Source organism: Jaculus jaculus, chromosome 1, assembly GCF_020740685.1.
Source record: "Jaculus jaculus isolate mJacJac1 chromosome 1, mJacJac1.mat.Y.cur, whole genome shotgun sequence".
Lineage (NCBI taxonomy): Eukaryota > Metazoa > Chordata > Mammalia > Rodentia > Dipodidae > Jaculus > Jaculus jaculus.
The window spans coordinates 159,253,401-159,277,914 of NC_059102.1; the positions used below are offsets into that span (position 1 = coordinate 159,253,401).

The 24,514-nt window shown below is 41.7% G+C and overlaps 1 protein-coding gene across 16 annotated transcripts in view; it reads right to left on the reverse strand.

The window, feature by feature from the left end:
* Positions 1 to 24,514, reverse strand: part of Ppp6r3 (protein phosphatase 6 regulatory subunit 3) — a 161,223-nt gene that overhangs the window by 23,106 nt on the left and 113,603 nt on the right. For 6 of the 16 annotated variants that reach the window (XM_045144456.1, XM_045144470.1, XM_045144475.1 and 3 more), the window contains 6 exons: positions 21,120 to 21,235; positions 19,084 to 19,169; positions 12,478 to 12,564; positions 7,801 to 7,898; positions 6,081 to 6,135; positions 5,266 to 5,396 (listed from right to left, as the gene is read on the reverse strand). In XM_045144456.1, coding sequence (XP_045000391.1) covers positions 5,266 to 5,396; positions 6,081 to 6,135; positions 7,801 to 7,898; positions 12,478 to 12,564; positions 19,084 to 19,169; positions 21,120 to 21,235 — 573 coding nt within the window. The remainder of the gene's footprint in view (positions 1 to 5,265; positions 5,397 to 6,080; positions 6,136 to 7,800; positions 7,899 to 12,477; positions 12,565 to 19,083; positions 19,170 to 21,119; positions 21,236 to 24,514) is intronic. The other 10 variants (XM_045144516.1, XM_045144521.1, XM_045144495.1 and 7 more) reach the window with 5 other exon arrangements.

The window sequence follows — 24,514 nt, forward strand, 5'->3', positions numbered from 1 at the left end:
AGGGGGTAGACCTGACTATATCATTTGGAAAAGATAGAGCAGACTGATCTCATATATCTTACTCTTCAGCTTTCTCCAAAACACTTTTACATCTAAACTCTTGATCTTCAACATCTGACCAAAGTAAGTTTTTTAAAATATTTTATTTTTAGGCAGAGAGACAGAGAGAGAGAGAAAGAAAAAGAGAATGAATATGAATGAATGAATGAATATGGGCGTGTCAGGGACTCCAGCTGCTGCAAACAAACTCTAGACGCATGTGCCACCTTGTGCATTTGGCTTACGTGGGTCCTGGGGATTCAAACCAAGGTCCTTTGACTTTGTAGGCAAACACCTAACTGCTGAGCCATCTCTTCAGCCCCAAAGTAGGTTTGGTGTGTGTGTTTGTTGTTGTTTAAAGTAGGGTCTCGCTGGGTGTGGTGGCACATGCCTGTAATCCCAGCACTTGGGAGGCAGAGGTAGGAGGATTGTCATGAGTTCAAGGCCAATGTGAGACAACACAGTGAATTCCAGATCAGCCTGAGATAGAGTGAGGCTCTACCTCAGAGAAAAAAGAAAACAAAAGTAAGTCTAAAGTAGGGTCTCACTCTAGTCCAGGCTGACCTGAAATTCACTCTGTAGCCCAGAATGGCCTAGAACTCACGGTGATCCTCTTAAGTGAGCCACCATTACTCAACTAAGCACAGAGAAAGAACACCAAATTTGGAACCCTAGCTTTAGCTCTATTACTTCCTACACTTGTGGAGCTAATCCAGTAAATTCCTTAACTTTTAAAGCTGGTCATGGTGGCTCCCTTCAGTAATTCCAGCACTCAGGAGGCAGAGACAGGAGGATTATGCATTTGAAGCCTAGATTGCATGGCAAAATACTGCATAAAACAGATCTCCTCCAAGTGAATGGTTTCTTCTTTGATTCTCTTCCTATGATTTTTTCCTCAGGAGTAAGGTTTCAAGTTGCAATGAAGTCCAATGAGAAGTAAATTTTTTTTTTTAATTTTTATTTATTTATTTATTTGAGAGCGACAGACACAGAGAGAAAGATAAAGGGAGAGAGAGAGAGTGGGCGCGCAAAGGCTTACAGCCTCTGCAAACGAACTCCAGACGCGTGCGCCCCCTTGTGCATCTGGCTAACATGGGACCTGGGGAACCGAGCCTCGAACCGGGGTCCTTAGGCTTCACAGGCAAGCGCTTAACCGCTAAGCCATCTCTCCAGCCCAGAAGTAAATTTTTAATGTATCATGCTTCAGTAAATCTTTGCTTTGTCTAATCAAAAGATGCCCTACATCTTGTAGCACATTTAGTTTCATGTTTTGCACTTAGGCCTAAGATCCATTTTGAGACAACAGAAGGATGGATCAACGTTCATCTTGTAAATATGGAAGCCCTACTGTTCCAGTGCCATTGAGCTGCCTTTGCACCATCATGTGTTCTCCAGCCTGTCCCGATGACCCATTCCTCCATTTTTGCCTGTAAGAATCACTCAGTTTTAATTACATTGTAAAATCGGGTCCCATAGTTCATTACCAAAGTCAGTTTAGCTGATGCAGTGTTGTTCATCTCCATATGGCTCTAAAACCAAGTGGTGGGCTGAAGAGATGGCTTAGTGGTTAAGGTGCTTGCCTGCAAAGCCAAAGGACCCCAGGTTCCATTCTCCATTACCCATATAACCCAGATGCATAAAAGCAACTGTTATCCAAGTGTGACAGGACTCCCGAGGACCGTGTAGACACTGTGGATGAGAGCAGGAAACTGGCACCCTCATGTCATCCTTGAATTCATAAATATTCATCCAATTGTCTTTCACTTCGCCCCAACATGTTTTATAGATATCACTATACAGAGGCCTTTAAATTAACATGTATTTCACTTTTGCTGCTATTATGAACAATAGTGCTTAAAAATTTCCATTTCTGCTGGGCGTGGTGGTGCACGCCTTTAATCCCAGCACTCGGGAGGCAGAGGTAGGAGGATTGCCATGAGTTTGTGGCCACCCTGAGATGACAGAGTTAATTCCAGGTCAGCCTGGACCAGAGTGAGACCCTACCTCGAAAAAAAAAAAAAAATCCATTTCAACCCATAAGGAAGGTAGAGATAGAATTATATTCATAGTGTGCTGTGCAACTTCATGAAATGCATTTCAACTACTCTACTGCTTCTTTTGTATATTTCTGCAAACTTCTACATTAGTAATCATGTCTGAAAACTGCTTACTTCTTCCTTTATAATCTTTTCCCTCCCTCTCTTTTCCTTCTTCCCCTCCCTCCTTCCTCCTCCTTATAATAATAGCAACAACAATAATAACAACACTAGCGAGAATGAAAACACTAGCTAGAAATCCAGCCCAACACTGGAAAGAAGTTATAGCATTTAAACACCCTTTTTCTTGAAGTTCTTGATCTTGGGAGTAAGTTAGTCAGTCTTTATATATGATGCCCACTGTACACTCTTCCTAGATACTTTAATAAGGCTGAAGAAATTCCCCTTCATATCTAATTTGTAGAGTCCCCCCGCCCCCAAGTCTCACTCTAGCCTAAGCTGACAGTGAACTCACAGTCCTCAACCTCCTGAGTGCTAGTATAAAAGATATGTGACACCATGCCTGGCATGTTTTTGTTTGTTTTTCAAGGTAGGGTCCTTCTAGTCCAGAGTGACTGGAATTCACTATGTAGTCTCAGGTGGCTTTGAACTCATGGCGATCCTCCTACCTCTGCCTCCTGAGAGCTGGGATTAAAGGCATATGCCACATGCCCAGCTTCTTTTTGAAAAAAAATCAAGAACAGATTCATCATGCATGTATTACAGGTTTTAAAAGGTTAAAGTGATTATATATTATTGAAATAAATCCTTGGTCATGACCTATTATTGAATTTGATCTGCATATTCCCCCTTCCTTTCAGCATTCTGGAAACTTCTGTATAAAACTCATAATATTTTCTTGAAATGCTCAGTGACATTAATCAGTGAAGCCATCTGAACTTGAACCCTCTACTTTATGATGGGAATTTCCCTCTAGCCTCCAACCCACTATGTAATCCAGGAACTCGCATAGATCCCAACCTGGCCTATAATATTTTATTCTCATGTCTGCCTCTGAAGCACTGAGATTCCAGGTGTGTGCCAGGACACCTGTCTAGTGGGAAGTTTTGGAAAGTCAGTATTAGCAGATACAGCACTATTCATGCTATCTCCTTTAATCTTGGGCCTTTATAGCTTCCAAAATCATTCAGGTTGCCAGTTATTGATGTTTCATTTCATTCTTAATAATTTACATCTTTTTTTCTTGCCATTCTGGCTAGAAATTTATCTAATGCTCTTCTCAAAGATCAAGTTTTTTAGGCTGGAGAGATGGCTTAGCAGTTAAGGTGCTTGCCTGTAAAGTCTAAGGACCCAGGTTTGATTCCCTATAACCCATTTTAAGCCAGATATACACACTGTGGTACATGAACCTGGAGTTTGCAGTGGCTAGAGGCCCTGCCATGCCCATTCTCTATCTCTGCCTCTTTCTCTCATAAATAAATAAATATATTTTTTAAAAAAGATCAAGTTTTGGTTTCACTAATTTTCTATTCACTAATTTTTTATATTCACTAAATTCTACTTATTCTGCTTAACTGGGTTTAATTTGCTATTTTTCTAGTTTGTGTCTTTCTTTCTTTCTTTCTTTTTTAGTTTTTTCGAGGCAGGGTCTCATTCTAGCTCAGGCTGACCTGGAATTCATTATGTAATTTTAGGGTGGCCTCGAACTCATGGCAATCTTCCTACCTCTGCCTCCCAAGTGCTGGGATTAAAGGCATGCACCACCACACCCAGTTTCTAGTTTCTTATTGTAGAATCTAAAGTCATAGTTTTGAGGGATTTCACCTCCAATACAGCTAGACAATGCTAAAATAACTCCCCAAGTACTTTTTAAACTGAAATACTGGGTTTACCTTTTCTTTCTTTTCAAAATCCTGAAGAATTTCCTGTTACCTTTCTTCCTTTCCTCCAGACAGGTTTCTCATGTAGTTGAGGCTGGCTTAGAACTCACAATTCTGCCTCTACTTCCCAAGTGCTAATATTACAGGTGTGTGACACCACTTTTTGGCTCTCAGAGAATTTCTTGTTTGGTTCATTCCATTTTCACCACAAAATGATTTTAACTCTTTAGGCTTGATTGAGACTTGCTTTATGGCCTCAAGAAGGTCTATACTGGCAAGCATGTTTGCTTTTGTTGGGTAGAGTGCTTAATTTACAAATGTGCAAGCAGAGTATGTCAGTAGACAGTGTAGTTCAAACATTTTATATCCTTATGACTTCTGCCTGTTTCACCAATTCTGAAAACGGCGTAGAATTATCTGGCTATAAGTGTGCATGCATTCACTTCTCTTTACAGTTCTACCACCCTGTATTTTGCAGCTGTTACATTACATACAAAACTACTTAGCATTCTAATATCCTCTTGGTGAACGGATCCTTTATTAGGTAACTTGCTCTTTCCTTTGAGATTTACTTCTAAGATTAATGTATATCTTCCAGTTTTGCATCTCTTGAGTATGATATTGGTTTTCATTTCCTATTAATTATTTGTCTATACCAAGAAATGTTTCTCACAGACACATACAACTAACTAGGCTTTGTATTTTATTCAAATGACAATATTAACTTTTATTTACTCACTTTGTGGTCCCAGAAAGTGAGCCCATGGCCTTGCAAACACTTTGCCAGTGAGTGCTATCTCTGGCCCTCTCGCTTGTAGTGAGGGCAATGCACTGTTGTTAAGAGCTCCTTAAGAGTCAATTTCATGTTTTTATCACTTTACTGTTAGTTTTGTTTCTCTATTCACTTTTGGAACCTTTTATTTACTTCCTTTGAGGCCTATAATATTATTTCCTGCTTTGTTATTTTTGAATTTATAGTACATCTTTGTTTTCTTTATAGTACTGGGAATTGAATCAGTTCTGTGACTCACTGGGCCTTTCTACAAAGGAATTATACCTTCTGTGAGAGCAACAAGGGTTTCAGGGACCAAATCGAACCAAGAAAAAAGTTCCTTGGCAAACAAGAACCAAAATAAAATGAAAAATTTAAAAAAAGTGCTGGGTCACATTACAGCTCCATGTGCAAACAGAAGCAGCATCTTTAAGCAGATGGCTTTGCATGCCATATGCCAATGGAAGAATGGGCAGTACTCTCTTGCTACCCTTCAGGGCATCTCTCCTAATGAGGACAAAAGCACTGGGTCAAGCATAGGTGGTAATAACACATGCAGGTCTCCTGTGAAGCTTACCTGGATCTTCTCTGGGATTCTGGTGCAAAGGCAATGTGCTTTTCCTCCCAGATATCCTCCTCATCAGAGCCACCATCATCAAACTGCTGTATTCTTTCCTTGCAACAGGCTTCAAACAGGGCAATGTTTCCCTACACAATAGCACAAGTGAGAACAAAGTGAAACAATTTAAGGTCAAAAATTTCTCCCTGAAGTTACCAATGAAAACTGCATTTTTTCATTTGTTTTGGAAAAAAAGGTGCTTATTACACATACCAAAACAAATCATAAGCATCAATGTTACCTTCTATATAAGAAAAAATTCCCAAGAAGATGGTTTGTAAGAGGCATAAACCATCTTCTCATGAACTCACTTGTGGAAGTGTCAGTCATTAAGACTTTCCTGAACCCCAAATCTGTCCAACAAGAGGCCTGCCCATCTACTGTACTGCCCAGCTAAATAGTGATGAGTCACAACACTCATGTCAGTTGACTCTACCTCATCACATTGGCAAATAAGCCGTCACAACTGTCTCAGTATTTCCGTATAGACCTGGTAGAGAGGCTAGCACCAATCTAAACCAAGTTCCTTTCATGGCAATAACAAGAAGACAAGCTGTACCTTTCCTTTAGAGGACAACTGTCTATGTTGTGTTCACAAGTGATCCTGGTTTTATCAACCCAGCTAAACCTTAAGTCAGGGCTGTAAACACAAGCCCATAGGAACATCAACTTGGACGTGGGTTCTTAAGAGTGCAGAGTAGTTGGGGCACAGGGCAGCCACATGTAGGCTCCATCTCACCACATTACCCACAGCAGCAAACACTTATACTTACACTTTCATTTGTATTGAGAGTAAAGTTGATATCTGACACCCGATCAAACGAAACACTGAAAATTAAACATGAAAATTGTTAATTATCCATAATAAAATAAAATAAATAAATAAAATAAAAATTATTCATGAAATTTTCAAAATTAAAAATATTTACATTATCATTAAAAGTTTCCATTAGTAATAAACAAAAATAATTTCCCTGTATTAAAGGATGTTACCAAGCAAGGTACACAGGTTGGGAGGGGGTGGGATGGCAGTCTTTTGAGAACTAAGCCTTTGTGTCAACCTAAGAGCCTTCCTATTAACATCTGTGGTGACAACTATGGTTCCAGGTGCCACACTGATATAACCAAGAAAAAAGGTACGTGCCAAGAACCAAGCCAAAACAAGAAAACTTCCAACAGTACTCTCAGGTACTAGGCCCAACCCGTGGACACAGTGTACAGGCACTCCTGACTTCTCGTCTCCATGGTGCATAACCCAGTAAAGAATTCACAGCCCATCAACATCTCAAAAGTGTGCTATACAAATAAAGGCTCAAATAGTAATAAACAGCAGCCTCCACTGACTGTAATAAAATGAATACTGAGAACTGACTGCTGAGAAGGCGCTAAATTAGACACCAGACGAGAGTCAGCCCCTACGATTCAAATCCCACCTGCACCTGTTCTAATGAGATACAGTACGCATGACAAAAACACTTTGTTTATACATCTTTCCTACAAAGCCGTGTCCAGTTCTACAAATCACCTACACTTCTTTTATTCACTAATCTTGTACAGTACTTGTTATTCTGTTACCTGACTACAGAATGGGTGAGTTGAGTGCCTGTCTCTTGCAAAAACCCAGACCTCCTGGCAACGATTTCCTTATAGCAGAGCACAAAGGCAGGCAGGGCTGCTTGTGCCACCCTGGTCATGTGCTGGAATACACTCTTATCATGCATGCCTCTGACTAGGCTGTGAATGACATGGAAATAAATTACTTTTGGTAATGTGATTAGACACAGAGAAGAGCAGAATGGTGAAGTGAGTCCCCATAAAAAGGATAATCTGGGCTGGAGAGATGGTGCTTGCCTGCAAAGCCAAAGGACCCAGGATTAATTACTCAGGGCCCACATAAGCCAGATGCATGTGTATGGAGTTCGTCTACAGTATCTAGAATTTGTTTGCAGCAGCTGGGGACCCTGGTACGCCCATTCTTTCTCACTTTCTATCTGCCTATTTCTCTCTTTCTCTGTCAAATTGAAAATATTTTTTAAAAAGGGATAACCTAAGGGGGGCAATGTTACATGAATGTGGCCCGGCTGCTTTGAAAGCTTGAGCTAGGAAATTGAAGAATCTCCTGGGGCAACATAGTGAGACTTCATTTTAAAAAGAATCTAATAAAAACATTTCTCTATGAAGAGGCAAATGCTTCTTTCCAGGACAATCTTAGCTAGCTGTTGTAATTTTCCCACAAACTTGCAACTCAGGAATACAAGAGTCCCAAGAAGTGCTTCAAAGGGCGGGAGTGGCTGGGCGTGGTGGTGCACACCTTTAATCCCAGCACTCAGGAGGCAGATGTAGGAGGATCACAGTGAGTTAAGCCACCCTGAAAATACAGAGTGAATTCCAGATCAGCCTAGACGAGAGTGAAACCCTACCTCGAAAAAACAAAGAATCAAACAAACAAACAAAGAGTGTGAGAGACGGACAAAGACATGGGAACATACTCACTTGCCAATGTCATCTTGATCCGCAAACTTCTCATCGTTGAAGCCGAACTGGTCAATAAAATTGGACGTCATTTGTTGCATCTGATAATCAGAAAAGGCCTGGCAACCCCAGGACCAGTGACAGTGATATCATGATTCTAATGACATTCTATGTACTACTTGCCCCTTTGTGTTCCAGTAATCATCTCATAGCCATATGGCTTTAAAAGTTGGTGTGTTTCTCTATAAAAAAATTAAATAATTTCAGACATGTTTTGCCCAAAAAGGTGAAAAACTTGAAATGTGCTCAACAAAAATTTCTAATGCACATCCATTTTAAGAAATGTTTAATGATTATAATGTATAATCTACTGTTAATTTTTTTTTTTTTTTTTACAATGTATGGGTTAAACCCAGTTTGAGAAAGTGATCAAGAGACATGTGATGTCTGAAATTATAAGGTGCACCATCACCTCCAGACACAACCAACTTCTCACAAGATTTAACCAGTGGTGGCCTCCCTCCCTTATCTTTTCTTCCCTCTCCCTCCCTACTCCCTTGCCATCTTACCACCCCCACCCACCACAGCAAAACAGTACCAAAGGAACAACGACTGATGAACACAATCATGATCCCCCCCAAAATGCTGGCTCAAGTCTTTGAGTCTCGGAAGGGTCTAACACAAGGAACTTCTTTCTATACTATCTATGTACCTAAGGGAAAGGGTGGGAAGTTCCCCCCCCCTTTCCTTCTCGAGGTAAGGTCTTGCTCTAGTCCAGGCTGACCTAGAACTCACTATGTAGTCTCAGTGTGGCCTTGAACTCATGGCAATCGTCCCTCCTCTGCCTCCTGAGTGCTGGGATTAAAGGTGTACTGCCTGGCTAAGGGAGGGAAGTTCTAACATCATCTGAAATCACCCCCAAGAGCCCAGAACATTACAAGGCTTGGGGAGAAGCCAGCTCTGTATCTTTATCAACATCTAGGAAGCACCGGGTTCAAGTGCGTCTTCACAGTTAAAAAATGTAGGAATGTTAAAATGGACTCCATGAGTGTACTGACAGCCTCATTTTAAGCAATCAATGAGCATGCCCACACACACTGGACAGGATAGAACACATGAAGCAAGTGCTGCCTCCTTACTCTCACCAAGACTATCACAACGGGACTATGTGACCCTGGATGTGCTTGAGGGGGGAAAAACCACTATTCTCAGCAGTGGGGCCCCAGGAGGGGCAGCAGCAATTACACTTGCTGGGAAGGTGGCAGCTGTAACTGAGTCAATGGACTTTCTCATTGGGTTATCACCTGGGCAGAGTCCATAGACCCCATCCTGCAGATGCCTACTGAAGCACTCCTGTATCATTAGTTTCCGAAGATGCTAACTCTCATGGCAGGGAATTATGGCATGGATAGTCCAAACTGTGGGTGATTTAAAAAGTAAGCTTATATTTGGCTTTGGAAGGCTTTTGCTTAGGTCTGAGAAAAAAAAAAAAAAAAGACAAGAAAAGCATTGTATCTGGTATAGCTATATACAAAGAACCCCAAATTCCACTTTCCTCTCATGTAAAACAATGGTACACCTGTCCTTCCCGACCCCGGCCCCACCCAGTTCACTCACACTTTCATGGCCCTCAGAGATGGTGTCATAAACACATGGGAACATGAGCCAGCATTCACTCACTCAGCAGAGGTAGCTTTGTAGGGGCCTATTGGATAAGATCTGAATCGTGGGAATTTGGGTCAAAGCAGAAGAATAGACCAAGTTCTAGGTGGTCCAAGTTTGGAACATATAAAAGGAAAATGGGATAGGCAGCCTTCATATTCATTCACCCAAGAAGAACGAAACCAACTCCTCTGAACTGCAGCCTTCTCTCTTGTGAGGCAAAATAGATGCTTGGTATTTCTAGAATGGGCTAAAGAACCATGGGGTCAATGTGCTAAGCAAACAGCCATAGACAAGCAACACAAGGGCACCATCCAGTTGTTTTGATTTTTTTCATTTTTTCTGCACTGCTAGTGAGCATATTATGATTCTTTTGGGTACAAAGGGGAAGAAATGTCTTCCAAAATTCCATACTTCCCAAAGAGAATACAACTAGTAAAGATATTACAGATGTTTACATGATATATACATATATCCACATGTACACACTTGTATTCATGTTCATCCTAGACAGTTATACAGCTAATGATAGTTACTTCATGCAATAATGCAGGAAAAAAGATAAATGACACATTATAATTGTCATTATTTTCTGGGAAGATACAAACCAGAAAAGAACGTTTCAAATCTCTTTCCTACTAATAACGCTACAAAGCTTACATGACAGCAATAAGAAAGTACCACATGGCTGTAATCATCATTATGCAAAGTACCCTTTTTTATTTTCTGGTTTTTCAAGGTAGGGTCTCGCTCTAGTCCAGGCTGACCTGGAATTCACTATATAGTCTCAAGGTGATCTCCCAAAAGTACACTTTCTTTTTTTTTTTTTTTTTTCCCAAGGTAAGGTTTCACTCTAGCCCAGGCTGACTTGGAATTCACTATGGAGTCTCAGGGTGGCCTCGAACTGACGGAGATCCTCCTACCTCTGCCTCCCGAGTGCTGGGATTAAAGGCGTGCGCCACCACGCTCAGCTTCCAAAAGTACACTTTCTAGCACTGTGACTCTGACCATGGAAATAGCTGTGAACTCAGTCTGATCTGACTGCCTATCTCAATCCTCTGTGACGTGAGTGCTAGAGGTGTCAGCACTACCAGTGGAACTTGTGAGGCCTGAAGTCTCCAGACATTGTGGAGACAGTGGGAAACCAGAATAGTACTGGGGCAGAACAAAATGAGCAGGGCACAGGTAACACGCGGTACTCACACACTGCACAAGGTTCTATCTGTGACAGGAGGTTACATGTTAAATGACCTGCCCTGAGCTCTCCACCCTTGGTGATTTTGTCAGTAGGAGGCCCAAATTCAAATGTGAATTAAAAGTTGAAGTTGAAATAAGTTTATATTATGCTTACAATGGCAGCTATAGTGAAACTCTAACCTGGACTTGCATTCTCAAAAAGCAAAACCCACAACTTTGAATATTTTCGAAATGCCCTGTGGCTGGCTTATAGCTTGAGAAAGCAGTAAACTTCCAGCTTACTGAAAACCTGCCGATAAGAAAAGATGGTAAGTTTTCTTCCTACATCTAAAGGAACAGCACAGCAAACCAGAAAAACTAATGTGAAGAAACTCCCACTACAACAGACATGAGTCTGGAACCAGGTATCATGAGAAGTTCAGGAGACCTACTTTCCAGGTGCCTAAAACTAACCACCTTTAGATTTAATCAGTGGCTGGAAGTCCAGGCATCTGTAAAGGTACTGGGTTCAATCTACAGGACAAGGAGGAGGATGAGTGTCCAAGCTTACTAGCATATTTACAAAGGCATGTTTAGGGTACCTTTTTTATTATGTTAGAGTTCACAGGTACAAAATCACCTTGACAGTTTTCATCTGCTCATCAAGCTTCATTCCTGGAGCTAGCAATACTCAGCATTTGGGTTCATGCCTGGCTAAGCTGATCATTTTAAAATTTCCTGCTGCTTCAGTGGAGAGACAACTGTCTAAGTAGGACAATATCAGAGAGCCCTGGAGAAAAGAGAGAGCTGCTTGGATGCAAAAGGACTCAAAATTAGCTATGCTGGGTTGAAATCAAAGATGTGTATCTCCAAGAAGGTATTGCTCCTCAACAGTGCTTTCTGTGGGCAGCTGCTCCTTAACACTAACTCTCATTTTAGATCACTTGCCAAAGGACACCAGTGCCATGAATCACTGGGAGACCAGCCATGCCTACTGGAAAGGTGAATCAAAACCAAGTGATTGCTTAACCTCAATACTGGGATATGATAGGCATGCAACTTGGAAGCAAAGAATAAGACCAGCATAAGCATCAGATGAGGCAGAGAAAGAAGACAGGCACCATTCAGTGCAGGGGAGAAAGCTCCATTTCATTCTGTTGTTGCATCAAAATGCTTTCCATGTCAGGACCAGGTGAATGCTGACCACCCGTTAAAGGACTTCTATTTTGATACTAGTCGACTTTTCACTTTCTAAGAGGCACCAGTGATAATACTCAGCACATACTGATTATTTATGTCCTGTTTATTTTTGCCAAAAAAAATTAAACAACAGTTCATCAATGATAACAAACTGAGTGTAAGGACGGAAATGGAATATTGAACAGAAAGTTAAGTCAAAAGTCCCCACAACAGAACTGAATTATCACAAGTGCATTATCAATGTGAAAGGATTATCTTAATATGCCCCTTACTTCAGAGATGTTGCTGAATGTTTCATCTTAAGGCTGCTGAATTCTTGTTTCTATTGTTCTTATGCAAGTCTTCTACCTGACCTCAGCAACAGCTCCATCACTGTGAGCGTCAGCACAATGAGCGTGTGTGAAACGACGTGCCAACTACTCATTGCATGCCCTTCTCTTGAAAATGACTGGCTGTTATCAGGTATAAAAATTCCCTGGGAATATATCACTATACCTCCATCTTCCAGGTACCCATCTCCTCCTGTTTTGAATGATTTTGTCTTACTAACAAGTAACCCCAAACCACATACATACTCTGACTCTGACACTGATTCACAAATGGCAGCTAAACTAAGCATTCAAAATAAAAACAAAGAGCAAAGCTTTAGGCATGACTCACTTGCTGCAAAGAGGAATCCTGTGAGAAACCCGTGTCTTTAAAGTCAATTTCATCATCACTGGATGAATGAATATGGCAGGTTGTAACCTATATGCATAAAAATGTAGAAAACTATTTAACATAGAAAAGTTTTGGACATTTGTATCATCATTTTTATGGAAAAAAAATCACATTCAGTGTAACACAAATGTGTAACAGAAAAATACAGAACTAACACTTATGTAGTGAAGCCCACCCAATCAACCAAGAGGATTGTTAACTCCATGTGCTACCTGCCCAGTGGATGGTTCCTGCCCTTCTTATCACTACCATGAGCAAAGTCAGGTCACAAAGGATACAGTATTCCACAATACTTTGGTAATTATCTCTAAATGTTTACAACATGCAGATGAAACAAAAATAAACCCGAGGGGTAAAACTACCACCCCTAGAAATTATTCATGAACCTCTAGTAAGGTCAGGCTTAAATATAGCTATTTCACTTAAAGTTCTTCACTTTCTTGCCCACATCAAGAAAAGCACTAGACAAGAACATTCAGTATAAGTCACTAATTCCCTGCTCAGAAAAGACCCTAAATTTCCTGCCTCTGAAAATGTGTTCTCTGCACCTCCACAATGTATAGCCAACCCTCAGTAATTAAGAAGGGCTTGCCATTCATGGCTAAAGTGATGTTTATTAATTCATAAATGTCACAAAGTACCAGGGAAATGTGTTAACAGAAATGAAGATATGCCATGTTTAAGTCCAGCATGAATATAAACGACTGATCTATGGCACATGGTAAGTAAGCTTGTGAATTTCTAGAAAGACTCACTGTATTCTCTAGTTATTTATACTGTACTATTTTTTTTGGTGGTGGGGGGTTCACTATATAACCTGGGCTAGTCACAAAATTGGAAGATTTATAGGCATATATGCCTGGATTTCTGTACTATTAGTAGAAGTGTTATGAGTACAGAACATTGTTCTTAAGGGAAGACATGAGCAGCTGTCTGCCAACTCCAGAGCCTATGCCTAACAACCTGTAGTTAACAGGGACTGGCCTGGTGTGCTTTAGAAATTGTTCTGACACTGGTTCCAGTGTCAAGTTCAGAGTACAATCCAGAGGTGAGATTCTAAATAAACCACTGCTAAATAAGACTATGCTCTTTTCTGCTGTCGCTGACTAAATACAATTCAGCGAGAATAATCTAGTATTTCCAAATATTTCCTTCTCTTTCCCCCACAAGGTATAGAGCACCTGCATTTTGCTTGGTAATTTATAATCTGTGAAGGGTGTATCAGAGACACAAGCTGAAGGGGATGGAGATGGTCCAGGAGAGCCTGGTGAATCGTGTGGAAATCTACTTGGTTATAGCAACTGCAATTTCATGGGACAAGTATATTCAATGGATTTAGAGGGGCCTTAGCCAGCAAGCCAGTATGTGTTTTAAGAATATAACCTCATGGTACATAAACAGAGGGCAACTCAAAAAAGCATGTTAGACGAGTTGAACATGAGAGAACAAAGGGCTGGCTGCTCTTAGAGGTCTAAGCGCGACTGGGATACAATGCAGCCTTGGCATATCGCTCTGAGCCAGACATCAGATTCCTTTCCAAGAGGTACTCAAACCTGTCACAAACCTGGGAGGCAGGAAATATTTCCTTTCCCTCCCTTTTCCCTCCCTTCTTGTTTTCTCAAGGAAGGATATCTCACTCTAACCCAGGATAACCTGGAACTCCACTGTGCAGCTCCAGGCTGGCTTTGAACTCTTGCCTATACTATCTTGGCCTCTTAAGTGCTAGGATTAAAGGCAAACACCACCACATTGGCTTCTTTTGATTTCACTGAGACAGTGCCTCATCACGTAGCGTAGCATCACGTAGCGTAGGCTCGCCTTAAACTCATGTCTTCCTCCTTCAGCCTCCTGGGTGCTGAGATTACAGATGTGCACCACCGTACGTGATTTACAATGCATTCTCTAAAATTAAACTAGTTTACTCAGTTAATAACAATAACACAATGCAGGCACACTTTTTGTTGTTAGTGGAGGATGTGAGTCTGATCCTACCCAAGTCATTCCAATATAAAGCATGAATAAGTCAACTAAAGACAGACTATTTAATCTACCCAAAAGGGAAACCTGCTATTCAGAATCCTAACAGTTCAGCAGTCTGATGAACCCAAACTGAGCTCTTGACCTACACTTGCAAACATACTCCCCTTCAGAGGCACGTGAAGCTCAAGAAATGCCACTTCCTGCATCTTCAGCTAAAACCTTAGTCCTGTTTTCTGTGCCCATAGCACATCTACACAGCCTACCCTCACACTGTTAACTACTGCTCCTCACCACATCTACCACCACCTTGGGCCCACTACAATCTGTGCTCTGCTCAAACCAACAGCCATAATGATCTTTCAAAACTGTAGGTCAAATCATGCCACTTTTTAGTGGCTTCTCATGTTAATATGACCAAAAGCCAAGGTGCTCATTGTGAACTATAAGGTCATACAAATTCTGGCTACTCACTATCCCTCTGGCTTTTTCTCCCCCTCCTTTTCTTTTTGAGGTGGGGTCTCGCTCTAGCCCAGACCTAGAATTCACTATGTAGACTCAGGCTGACCTCAAACTCACAGTGATCCTCCTACCTTGGCCTCCCAAATGCTATCTGGCTTTCTCTCTCATTTGACAATAGCTAACACAATAGAGAGCCTGCCCAGTCCCTGTACACACAGACAATCCCCACTGTAAGGCACCCTCTCTCCAAGTATCCACTACGTAATGTCCTCAGTAAGGTCTTCCTTGATCACTTAAGTTTGGTTTTTTATTGGGGGGGGGGCTATTTGAGGTATAGTCTCACTCTAGCCCAGCCTGACCCTGAACTCATGGCAATCCCTCTGCCTCAGCCTCCTGAATGCTGGGACTCAAGGCATGTGCCGCCACACCAGGCCTTGGTCACCTATTTTGAACAGTCAGTCCTTCTGTCGAAAACTTTGCAGCTCCTTCCCAGCACTACTCCTCAGCACTATCACTAGAACGTGCAGCCACGCAGCTGACACACACTTCTGCTTTCCACCAGAGCAGGGCCTTGACAACCTGATGAGTACTATTACCCTCTGTGCCTGGCACATACTGATGACTGCTACTAGTAAGCCACAAAATGAGAGGGAATGCAGAAAAAAACACTCTTGCCAACCCAGGTATTTCTATGTGAAGTACACGCAAGCTGGTAGCATAACAAAGAAACTTTTGAGGTATACCTTCTGAATTAAATTTCTGCATTACTAGTCAGAGAAAAGATCAAGTAAGTGACTGCTCACTTCAGCTGCCAAGGAAAACCAAGCATGATGTGATCAATAGCTACAGACACCCACTATAGACAGTTAATAGCACATTCCAATTCCTCAACTCAGACCCTTGCATCTGCCTATTCTGGGACTGGAGACACCAACCTCACACCACTCCAGCTCGCTATGTCCCCAGGCAATTCACATGGTCCTATAACTTTACACTACATGCAGACACTCTTGTCAATGATAGGAAAGAAGTGCCAGAGAAAAGTGGTGAATGAAACAAACTTAACTTTCTAAAGCTTGTATGAAACATTTCCTATTACCTATCTTCATCCAAGTTCTTGCCAATTGTATGTAACTAAAGCACCAACTTTTAGAGCCAGGTGTGGTAGTGCATGCCTGTGATCATAATAGCACTTTTGTGGCTGAAGAGGATCAGAGTTTAAGGTCAGCCAGAGATAGAGTGAGTTGCTATAAAGACTAACTTCCCCCACACCAGAAACCCACACTGAAGTTCACCCATGAGTCCTCCTCTACCAGCACAGGAAAGAACTGTGCATAAATTTGGAAACATGGGGCTGAAAGACCAAATATCGTAGCAGAAACAATGGGAGCCATTGCTGGTACAGCTGGTACAAACTTAAGCTATCCAAGTGATATCTGAGTTACATTAAATCCAACTAAGTAAATGTTGCACTTGGGAAAGGGCAGGGATATTCAGTCTACTTACTAGTTAACGGCCACTTCTAGCGGTGAATTCCCCACCATCACTGTCCACCCCCCACACAGAGGTAGGGTCTCACTGTAGCCCAAGCTGACCTGGTATTCACTAGGTAGTCTCAGGGTGGCCTCGACTTCTCAGCGATCTTCTTACCTCTGCCTCCAGAGTGCTGGGATTAAAGGCGCGCGCCACCACGCTGGCAAGTGGTGAGTGTTTTAAGAGGCAAGTGCGTTGACTACATTCATAGGTACTCTGTCACTTTTCCATGGTAAAGCCCACTATAGTCACCAAGTTGCACTTATAGTTAATAATCACAATATCCTATTTCCCCTACAATGTGGTAACTACACTGAAAATATTTGGGGGTGGAGGGCCTGAGGGGGAGAGAAGAATTAAAAGCCTGGAGAGTACATCTAAATCCTTCTTGGTACCCTAGGACTAATTTTTTAAAATAACCTTAAAAAATATCTGAATCAAGAATAGAAAGATGGCTTAGTGGTTAAGGGGCTTGCCTGCAAAGATAAAAAACCCAGGCTCGATTCCCCAGGACCCACATTAGCCAGATGCACAAGGTGGCACATGCTCCTGAAGTTCATTTGCAGTGGCTGAAGGCCCTGGCACACACATTCTATCTGCCATTTTCTTTCTCTCTGACATAAATAATAATAGTTCTGAATCCTTAAAATTCCTTACTAGACTAGCAAAGACCTAAATCGAAATGGAGAAAAAATACTCAGGATCTGAGACCAAAAAAAAATAAAAAATAAAAAAGGTCTCGAGATAAACCTGCTTATGTCACACACACACAACACACACACACCCTGCTTGGGTCACCTATGATTAAAGCTTTAAATTTTTTTTTTTTTGAGACTGAGGGTCATGTATGTAGTTCAAGTCTCAAACTCATTATGTACCAAAGGGGCCTGGAATTTCTTATCTTCCTACCCTTACCTCCTAAGTGCTAAGATTTCAGGTATGTATCACTGTAGAATAAAAACTTATTCTTTTTTTTGGGGGGGGGGTTGTCTCACACTAGCCAAAGCTGATCTGGAATTTACTATGTAGTCTCAGTCTTGAACTCACAGTGATCCTCCCACCTCAGCCTCCCAAGTGCTGGGATTAAAAGTGTGTACCACTACAACTGGCTAAAATTTACCTTTCTGACTTTTTTTTTTTTTTTTTTTTTGAGGTGGTCTAGCTCTAGCCCAGGCTGTTGGGCTGGCCTCAAACTCATGGAAATCCTACCACCACTGCCTCCCAAGTGCTGAGATTATAAAGACGTGTGCCATCACTCTCGGCTTTGACTTATATTTTTTAAATTTTTTTAAATTTATGAGAGAGCGACAGACACAGAGAGAAAGACAGATGGAGGGAGAGAGAGAGAATGGGCACGCCAGGGCTTCCAGCTTCTGCAAACGAACTCCAGACGTGTGCGCCCCCTTATGCATTTGGCTAACATGAGACCTAGGGAACTTAGCCTCAAACTGGGGTCCTTAGGCTTCACAGGCAAGCGCTTAACCGCTAAGCCATCTCTCCAGCCTTGACTTATGTTTTTGAAAGTCATGTAAATGGCCTTTCCTTGATGACCCTGAGCTACTGACATAACTGTCAACATCTCTGATGAGCTATAACACATTAGGATCCTTAGACCTAGCTTAATTTATGTGGCCCACAAAGCTACCTTTATATAGTTCTCTCCATTTCATGATTCCCTCTCTTTGAACTTTTAATTCTGTACCAACTCCCTTAAAAAGTATTTCTAGAGACTCTGCCAAGTGTCTGGAAAAAAGAAACCCAAACTCATAGGGGCAGTCTAAAGAGGCAACCTAGTGAATGCTCTATGGTTTTCAGCTACTTCCTGCTTGTTTTTAGGTTCTGAACAATTAAAGACAACTGGATTGCTCACAACTGGGATTTTTTTTTTTTTTTTAAACAAACTACAGAATTGGTTACAGTGAATGCTAGACAGCATTACCAGCTGCCTTGAGCTGACCAAAGATACTTTCCTATCTTTTAAAAAAAGCAATACTTACCTTAAAACTTAATGTGTTTAATAAACAAAGCACATTCCAAAGACCAATATAATTTTTTAAAAAAATCAATGCCATTATTCCCTGGCTGAAAGTAGGGATTCTGTTCAACACTTTAAAATTGGAGTTCCAATCACCTACAAACCCCACCCCCAGATATCACCTAAAATGAAAGTAAACTCAACTCCATAATACTAGAGCATGTCATGGGAATAATTAGGATTTCTAAGTATTCAAGGTAATAAACTCACAGAATGAAAGGCAGGCAGAGGGTGGTGCTGACGGAACAGGGCCAGGACTGGGAGAAAGGGAGAGGGGGAGTGGAAACAGATGGTGTGCATTGGAAACTGGTGACTTTTTAGCATCTTTTTGTCATGCAAGGAGGTAAGTGGAAGGTATCTGGGTGGATTGCTACAAACAATGTCAATATTAAGCTGTTCCTGGGAAGGAGCCATGAGCCCGTCTTTGGCCTACACTCACTGGACTAATGGAAGCCCTTTTATGGTTTTCTGAGGAACAGGCAAAAGCTAAAAGCATTGGGGAGAAAAAGAAAACAGAAGTGTAACCTTGTAAAACCTACTAGATCTACCGTGTTCCTCTTGTTCGTTTCTCCTAAAGAGCTCGTGCAGAACGTCTCCCATCGCTCCCTGACTTCGTCGGGAAGATCTTCAGAGTAAGAAAGAGAAAAAAACATTATCACCCCAGTGACCCTGCAGATGGCTAAAGTGCATGTTCTTGCAGAGTAGCCCACCTGGTTCATGGATGGTGAGCAGGAGAGTGCCATCAGCTGAAGACCTGGCTATGGCCATGCCAGTGATCTAAGAGAAGCAAATCAGAAAAGCCCCAACAGGCCTCCAGTCCACACACCTCTGAGCCTGGACCAGAGCCAGCCCCATGCCACTAAACTGTAGGCTGGATTTAGACAAAGAGCCCCAACTTATCAAGTTCCTAACTGCACTTCATTGGAGTAAGAAATATGTCTGCAACACTCTTCTGACAAAGGTCTTTGTGGTACAGGGACCATTTCCACAGTCAAATTCAAGAAATGCTACTGCTCTTATACCTTCCTGAGAGCCTATGATGTGCACCTGGCCAAAAACGGTGTGTGAAATTGTGCTGGCTTCTCCAATTGTACCAATACTATCTCCTAACATATGGAAGCTTATGACGTTAAGATTCTACTTTCCAGAGAAACTTTAAAGGACCTCAAGTAACTTTCTGAGAAAAATAAAAACATACATCTGACCACACGAAGGTGATCATCTGACAGTTTGGAGTTAGTTTGCATAACAGCATGCATGTTCACACAGGTTCACAGGGCTACCTAACACCAATTCCAGTAAAGAAAAACAATATAAAAAAATCTTACTATATAGCATTTTCTCCTTAGTATAAATAAAACTATGAAGAGGAATGGCTTAAGAAGCAGCTCGGCCCTTTCCCAAGAAGCAAAATGACATGTGGGAAGCTGCTATAGAGTGAGTGATACTAAGGCATTTAGTGGATACATTCTTTAGAAAAAAAATTGGCCAGGTGTGGTGGCGCATGCTTTTTAATCTCAGCACTCGGGAGGCAGAGGTAGGAGGACTGCCATGAGTTCAAGGCCACTCTGAACTAGAGTGAGACCCTACATTGGGGGCGGGGGGTATGGAGACACTGAGAAATGGTTTTCAGCAAGCTAACACTGAATAAACTATGTACCAGATTTTCACATTTTAAGGATAGCAGCTCAGAATTCAGAGCCTCTGATGCTCCTATACCAGGGATGGACTTGTGGCTCAGGTGCCCATGGAGAAGGCACCCATAGTTTCTTACAAGAAACGCTGGGCTAATTAAATTTACTGCTAGGATATGAGGGACTCAGACTCCTCATTTTAGTGTAGACATCAAAGACATGCTGGCAAATGCTTTTAATGTCACAGTTAAAGGAATTCACGAGCCAGGTGGAGGCCTTCAGAAGAAAATGGCAAGGGCATTCCTAGCTCAGGTGGCCAGACTGCCAGGACACGAACAATGCAAGCTTAAAATACCCAGAAGAGCAAGGTTTCCAACAGCAGCCCAACAATGGCAAGTAACTATAACATGCTGAGAAAGGCTGTCATCCTTAAAACAGCAGCAGAAATCTGAGCAGAGGGCACTGGGGTGTGAATGTGAAATGTCCCACAGAGGCTCATGTTTAAACATTTGGTCGCCAGCTGGCGGCACTATTTGGGAAAGTTTTGGAACTGCTAGGAGGTAGAGCCTTGCTGGAGGAAGTGGGTCACTGGGGGCAGGCCTTGAGGTATTATAGCCCAGCCTACTTGCTATTCACTCAGTGCTTCCTGATCGTAACACACAGTAACCAGCTCCGCTCCCACTCCTGCCTGCCTACCACGATGGACTCCACCTCTGGACTTCATAAGCTGAATTAAATCCTTTTCTTTTCTTAAGTTGCTCTGGTCAGGGATTTTGTCCCAGCAATGAGAAAGTCACTGAGAGAGGAAGAGTTGAGAACCATGTTTCAAACATTGTCAAAAACTACATTCAGAGCTCTAGATAATCTGAAAAATATAAAGAAACCTTGAGTCTCTGTTCACTGGTCCGACATGAATGTAATAAAGTTGTAAACACACTCACCTTTGATAAGTCGCTGCACTAGAGCACTGCTGGGGCCCTTGTCAGTGCTGTGCACAATACAGTTAGCTATCCTGGTGAGGTGCCCCATGTAACCATGCCGTCGTCCTCCCTCAGCCCTGCCAAGGGGGAAGGACAAACATTCAGTTACTCAGAGACACTTGGTAATAAACACTGAGTTGCCAAGCAAACACTGGTATTTGTAAAGTGCCAGAGTATCTACCACTAGGCAACATGGAAGGGCCAGGCTGATGCTGCTCACCTGAAAATTGCATGGCAACCTCACTCAACAGGGCACTGATTCAGATAGCAAAAGCAGTCACTGTCAGTAACAGAGTATCTCACACAAACATTCACCGATGCCTCATGTTACCATAGGTGTGTGGATTTTAGACTTTACACCAGATTGTAGAAAACTGAGGAGAGAATTTTGCTGGTTTGTTTTACTAAAAGACATTAAATCTTAGTTGTACTAATTGACAATTACCTCCCAAGGCATTTCTCAAGTTAAGACACTGGCTGATCTAAAAGAGGCAATGAACTTGCACTTGGCTGATAAGACCACTTAGAACATGAATAAGTAAGCTTAGTCTTGATGGCTTTCTCTGGCTGAAGGCCTAATCTTCTCAACCAAGACTAATCTTTCAGCTAGATGATCTTTTTTTTTTTCTTTTACATTTATTTCTTTCAGAGAGAGAGAGAGAAAGAGACAGAGAGAGAGAAAGAGAGACAGAGAGAGAGACAGAGAGAGAGACAGAGAAAGAGACAGAGAGAGAGAAAGAGAGAGAGGGGGGGGGGAGAAAGAATGGGCATGGCAGGGCCTCCAGCCACTGCAAACTCCAGACACTTGTGCCACCTTGTGCATCTGGCTTACATAAGTACTGGGAAATTGAACTGTGTCCTTAGGCTTTGCAGGTAAGCGCCTTAATTGCTAAGCCATCTCTCTAGCCCTAGATGATCTTTTTATGTCCATGACATTTATGAAGCAAAACTTTTTATTATTTATTTATTTGTTTTGACTTTTCAAGGTAGGCTCTTGCTCTAGGCAAGGCTGACCTGGAATTAGTCTCAGGCTGGCCTGGAACTCACAGTAATCCTCCTACGTCAGCCTCCCGAGTGCTGGGTGCTGAGATTAAAAGCATCCATCACTATGTCTGGTTTGAAGCAAAACATTTTATGATGAAGACAACAGCATATAACTGGGAGATTTTTGTTTGAAGGGAGAAAACTCAGGAACTACTAAGAAAAAAATAGCTAAAAAGCAAAATTACAACAAAAAAATACATACTTATGCTTGTTTGGAGGCTTGTCTAGAAAATAAATTACCAGCTGGGTTATCTGAAGTGGGTAGGGACAAATTCACAATGCACCCAGATGTTCTCAAATGAGCTCAAAAGGAAGATGTAGAAACCCATGTGCTTCCATAGACCACCTTTCACCCTTCCATACTTTTACAGGCTATAGGTAAAAACAAAGGCCCTTATGTAAGGCTGCTAGGCCCAGTTTCTAATGTTTTTGGTGTCCAGTCTTTCAGTCAGTACCCTGCCCCCAAAGTGTGGGAAATGTCATTCACCCAGTCAAAAGCCCAGAGGGAGAGTAGAGTACATGGGCCATAAGAGGAGGTAGAGAGAATGCAAGACCAGGGAAGGTACAATGGGTAAGATGGCCAGACATAATTAGAGATGTCAAATAGGCCACGAACAAGTTCCTTAGAGGAGCTGCACTCAGAGGAATGTATCTGATTTACCAAAGTCCCTTGCCATAGCCACACAAACTAAATGTCAATGTCCCATACATACTCATGTTTATTAAATGATTATAAAGTCCATCATCAAAAACAGAAAAGAGCTGATGTGGTGGCGCATGCCTTTAATCCCAGCACTTGGGAGGCAGAGGTAGGAGGATTGCCCTGAGTTAAGAGGCCAGCCTGATGCTACATAGTGAATTGGTCAGCTGCACTAGAACAAAACCCTACCTCAAAAAACCAAACTCAGTCAAACAAACAAATATAAAAAACAGAAAAGAGGGCTGGAGATATCGCTCAGTGGTTAAGGCACTTGCCCGCAAAGCTTAATGATCTGGGATTGATTCCCCAGTATCCACAGAACGCCAGATGCACAGTGGAGTGTGCATCTGCAGTTCATTTGGAACGGCTGTTCTCTCTCTCTTCTGGCAACTAATAACTTTTTTTTTAAGCAAAAACTTAAAAAAAAAAAAAAAAAAAAGGCCGGGCATGGTGGCGCATGCCTTTAATCCCAGCACTTGGGAGGCAGAGAAAGGAGGGTCACTGTGAGTTCGAAGCCACCCTGAGACTACATAGTTAATTCCAGGTCAGCCGGGACCAAAGTGAGACCCTGCCTCAAAAAACAAAACAAAACAAAACAAAACAAAACAAAACAAAACAAAACAAAATCATGCTTCACAAGGTATGAAGTTTACTTTCCCAGGGAAACAGATGAATCTGAATAGCAAGAAAACTCCTGAGCTCAGTTGTAGAGTGACTATGTAGCATGCACAAAGCCCTGGGTTCAATTGCCAGCACCACGTAAGTCACAAGTTCAAGGTTATCCTCATCTACAACTACACTGAAGCCAGCCTGGGACATGTGAGACCCTGTTTCACCAAAGAGCAGTGAGACAATGTTTTGGAGAGACAGAAACTTAAGAACTCTTAACTGTAGTGGTTACAGGATTTCATGCACTAGTCATACCTTCTGGATAAATCTGGCCACATGAAAAGCAGACTCAGACAACCACCTTGAAAGTAAGTACAGTCTTTTTCAATACACAGTGCTGGGCATAACAATGAGACTAGACTCCAATTTCCCCCATATATGAAACCCAACTCAAAATGAATAGACATCTAAATGGAGAACCTGAGACTATAAAATTACTGGAGGAAAACATAGAAACATATCAAGATATGGGTCTAGGTAAGGATATTTTGGATGACAGCCCAAAGGCACTGACAGTAATAAAAATAAGAAGCAAATGGGATTATACCAAAGTAGGTAGTTACTGCACAGCGTGTGAAATAAAAGAATGAAGGACAAACACCAGACAAATATTTACCAATTATAGATCTCATCATGAATGTAGGAGTCAGGATATAGAGAAAAATCAGTAAAAACCTTCCAATAATCTGATGAAAAATAGGTATTACTGAAGACATACAAGATATATTTAAAAAATACAGATATATTTAAAAAAAAAAAAGGTGTCACAGAGCCTCAAAGAATTATTGCAAATCAAACCCACAACAGGCTACTATTTATTACACCCCAACAGAAAGGACTAATAGCAAAAACACAAATGTTTTCAAAATGCTCGCAGTGATGGGGAACTCGCATATACTACTGGTGGGAATATAAACTGTTACAGTCACTATGGAAAGTGCTA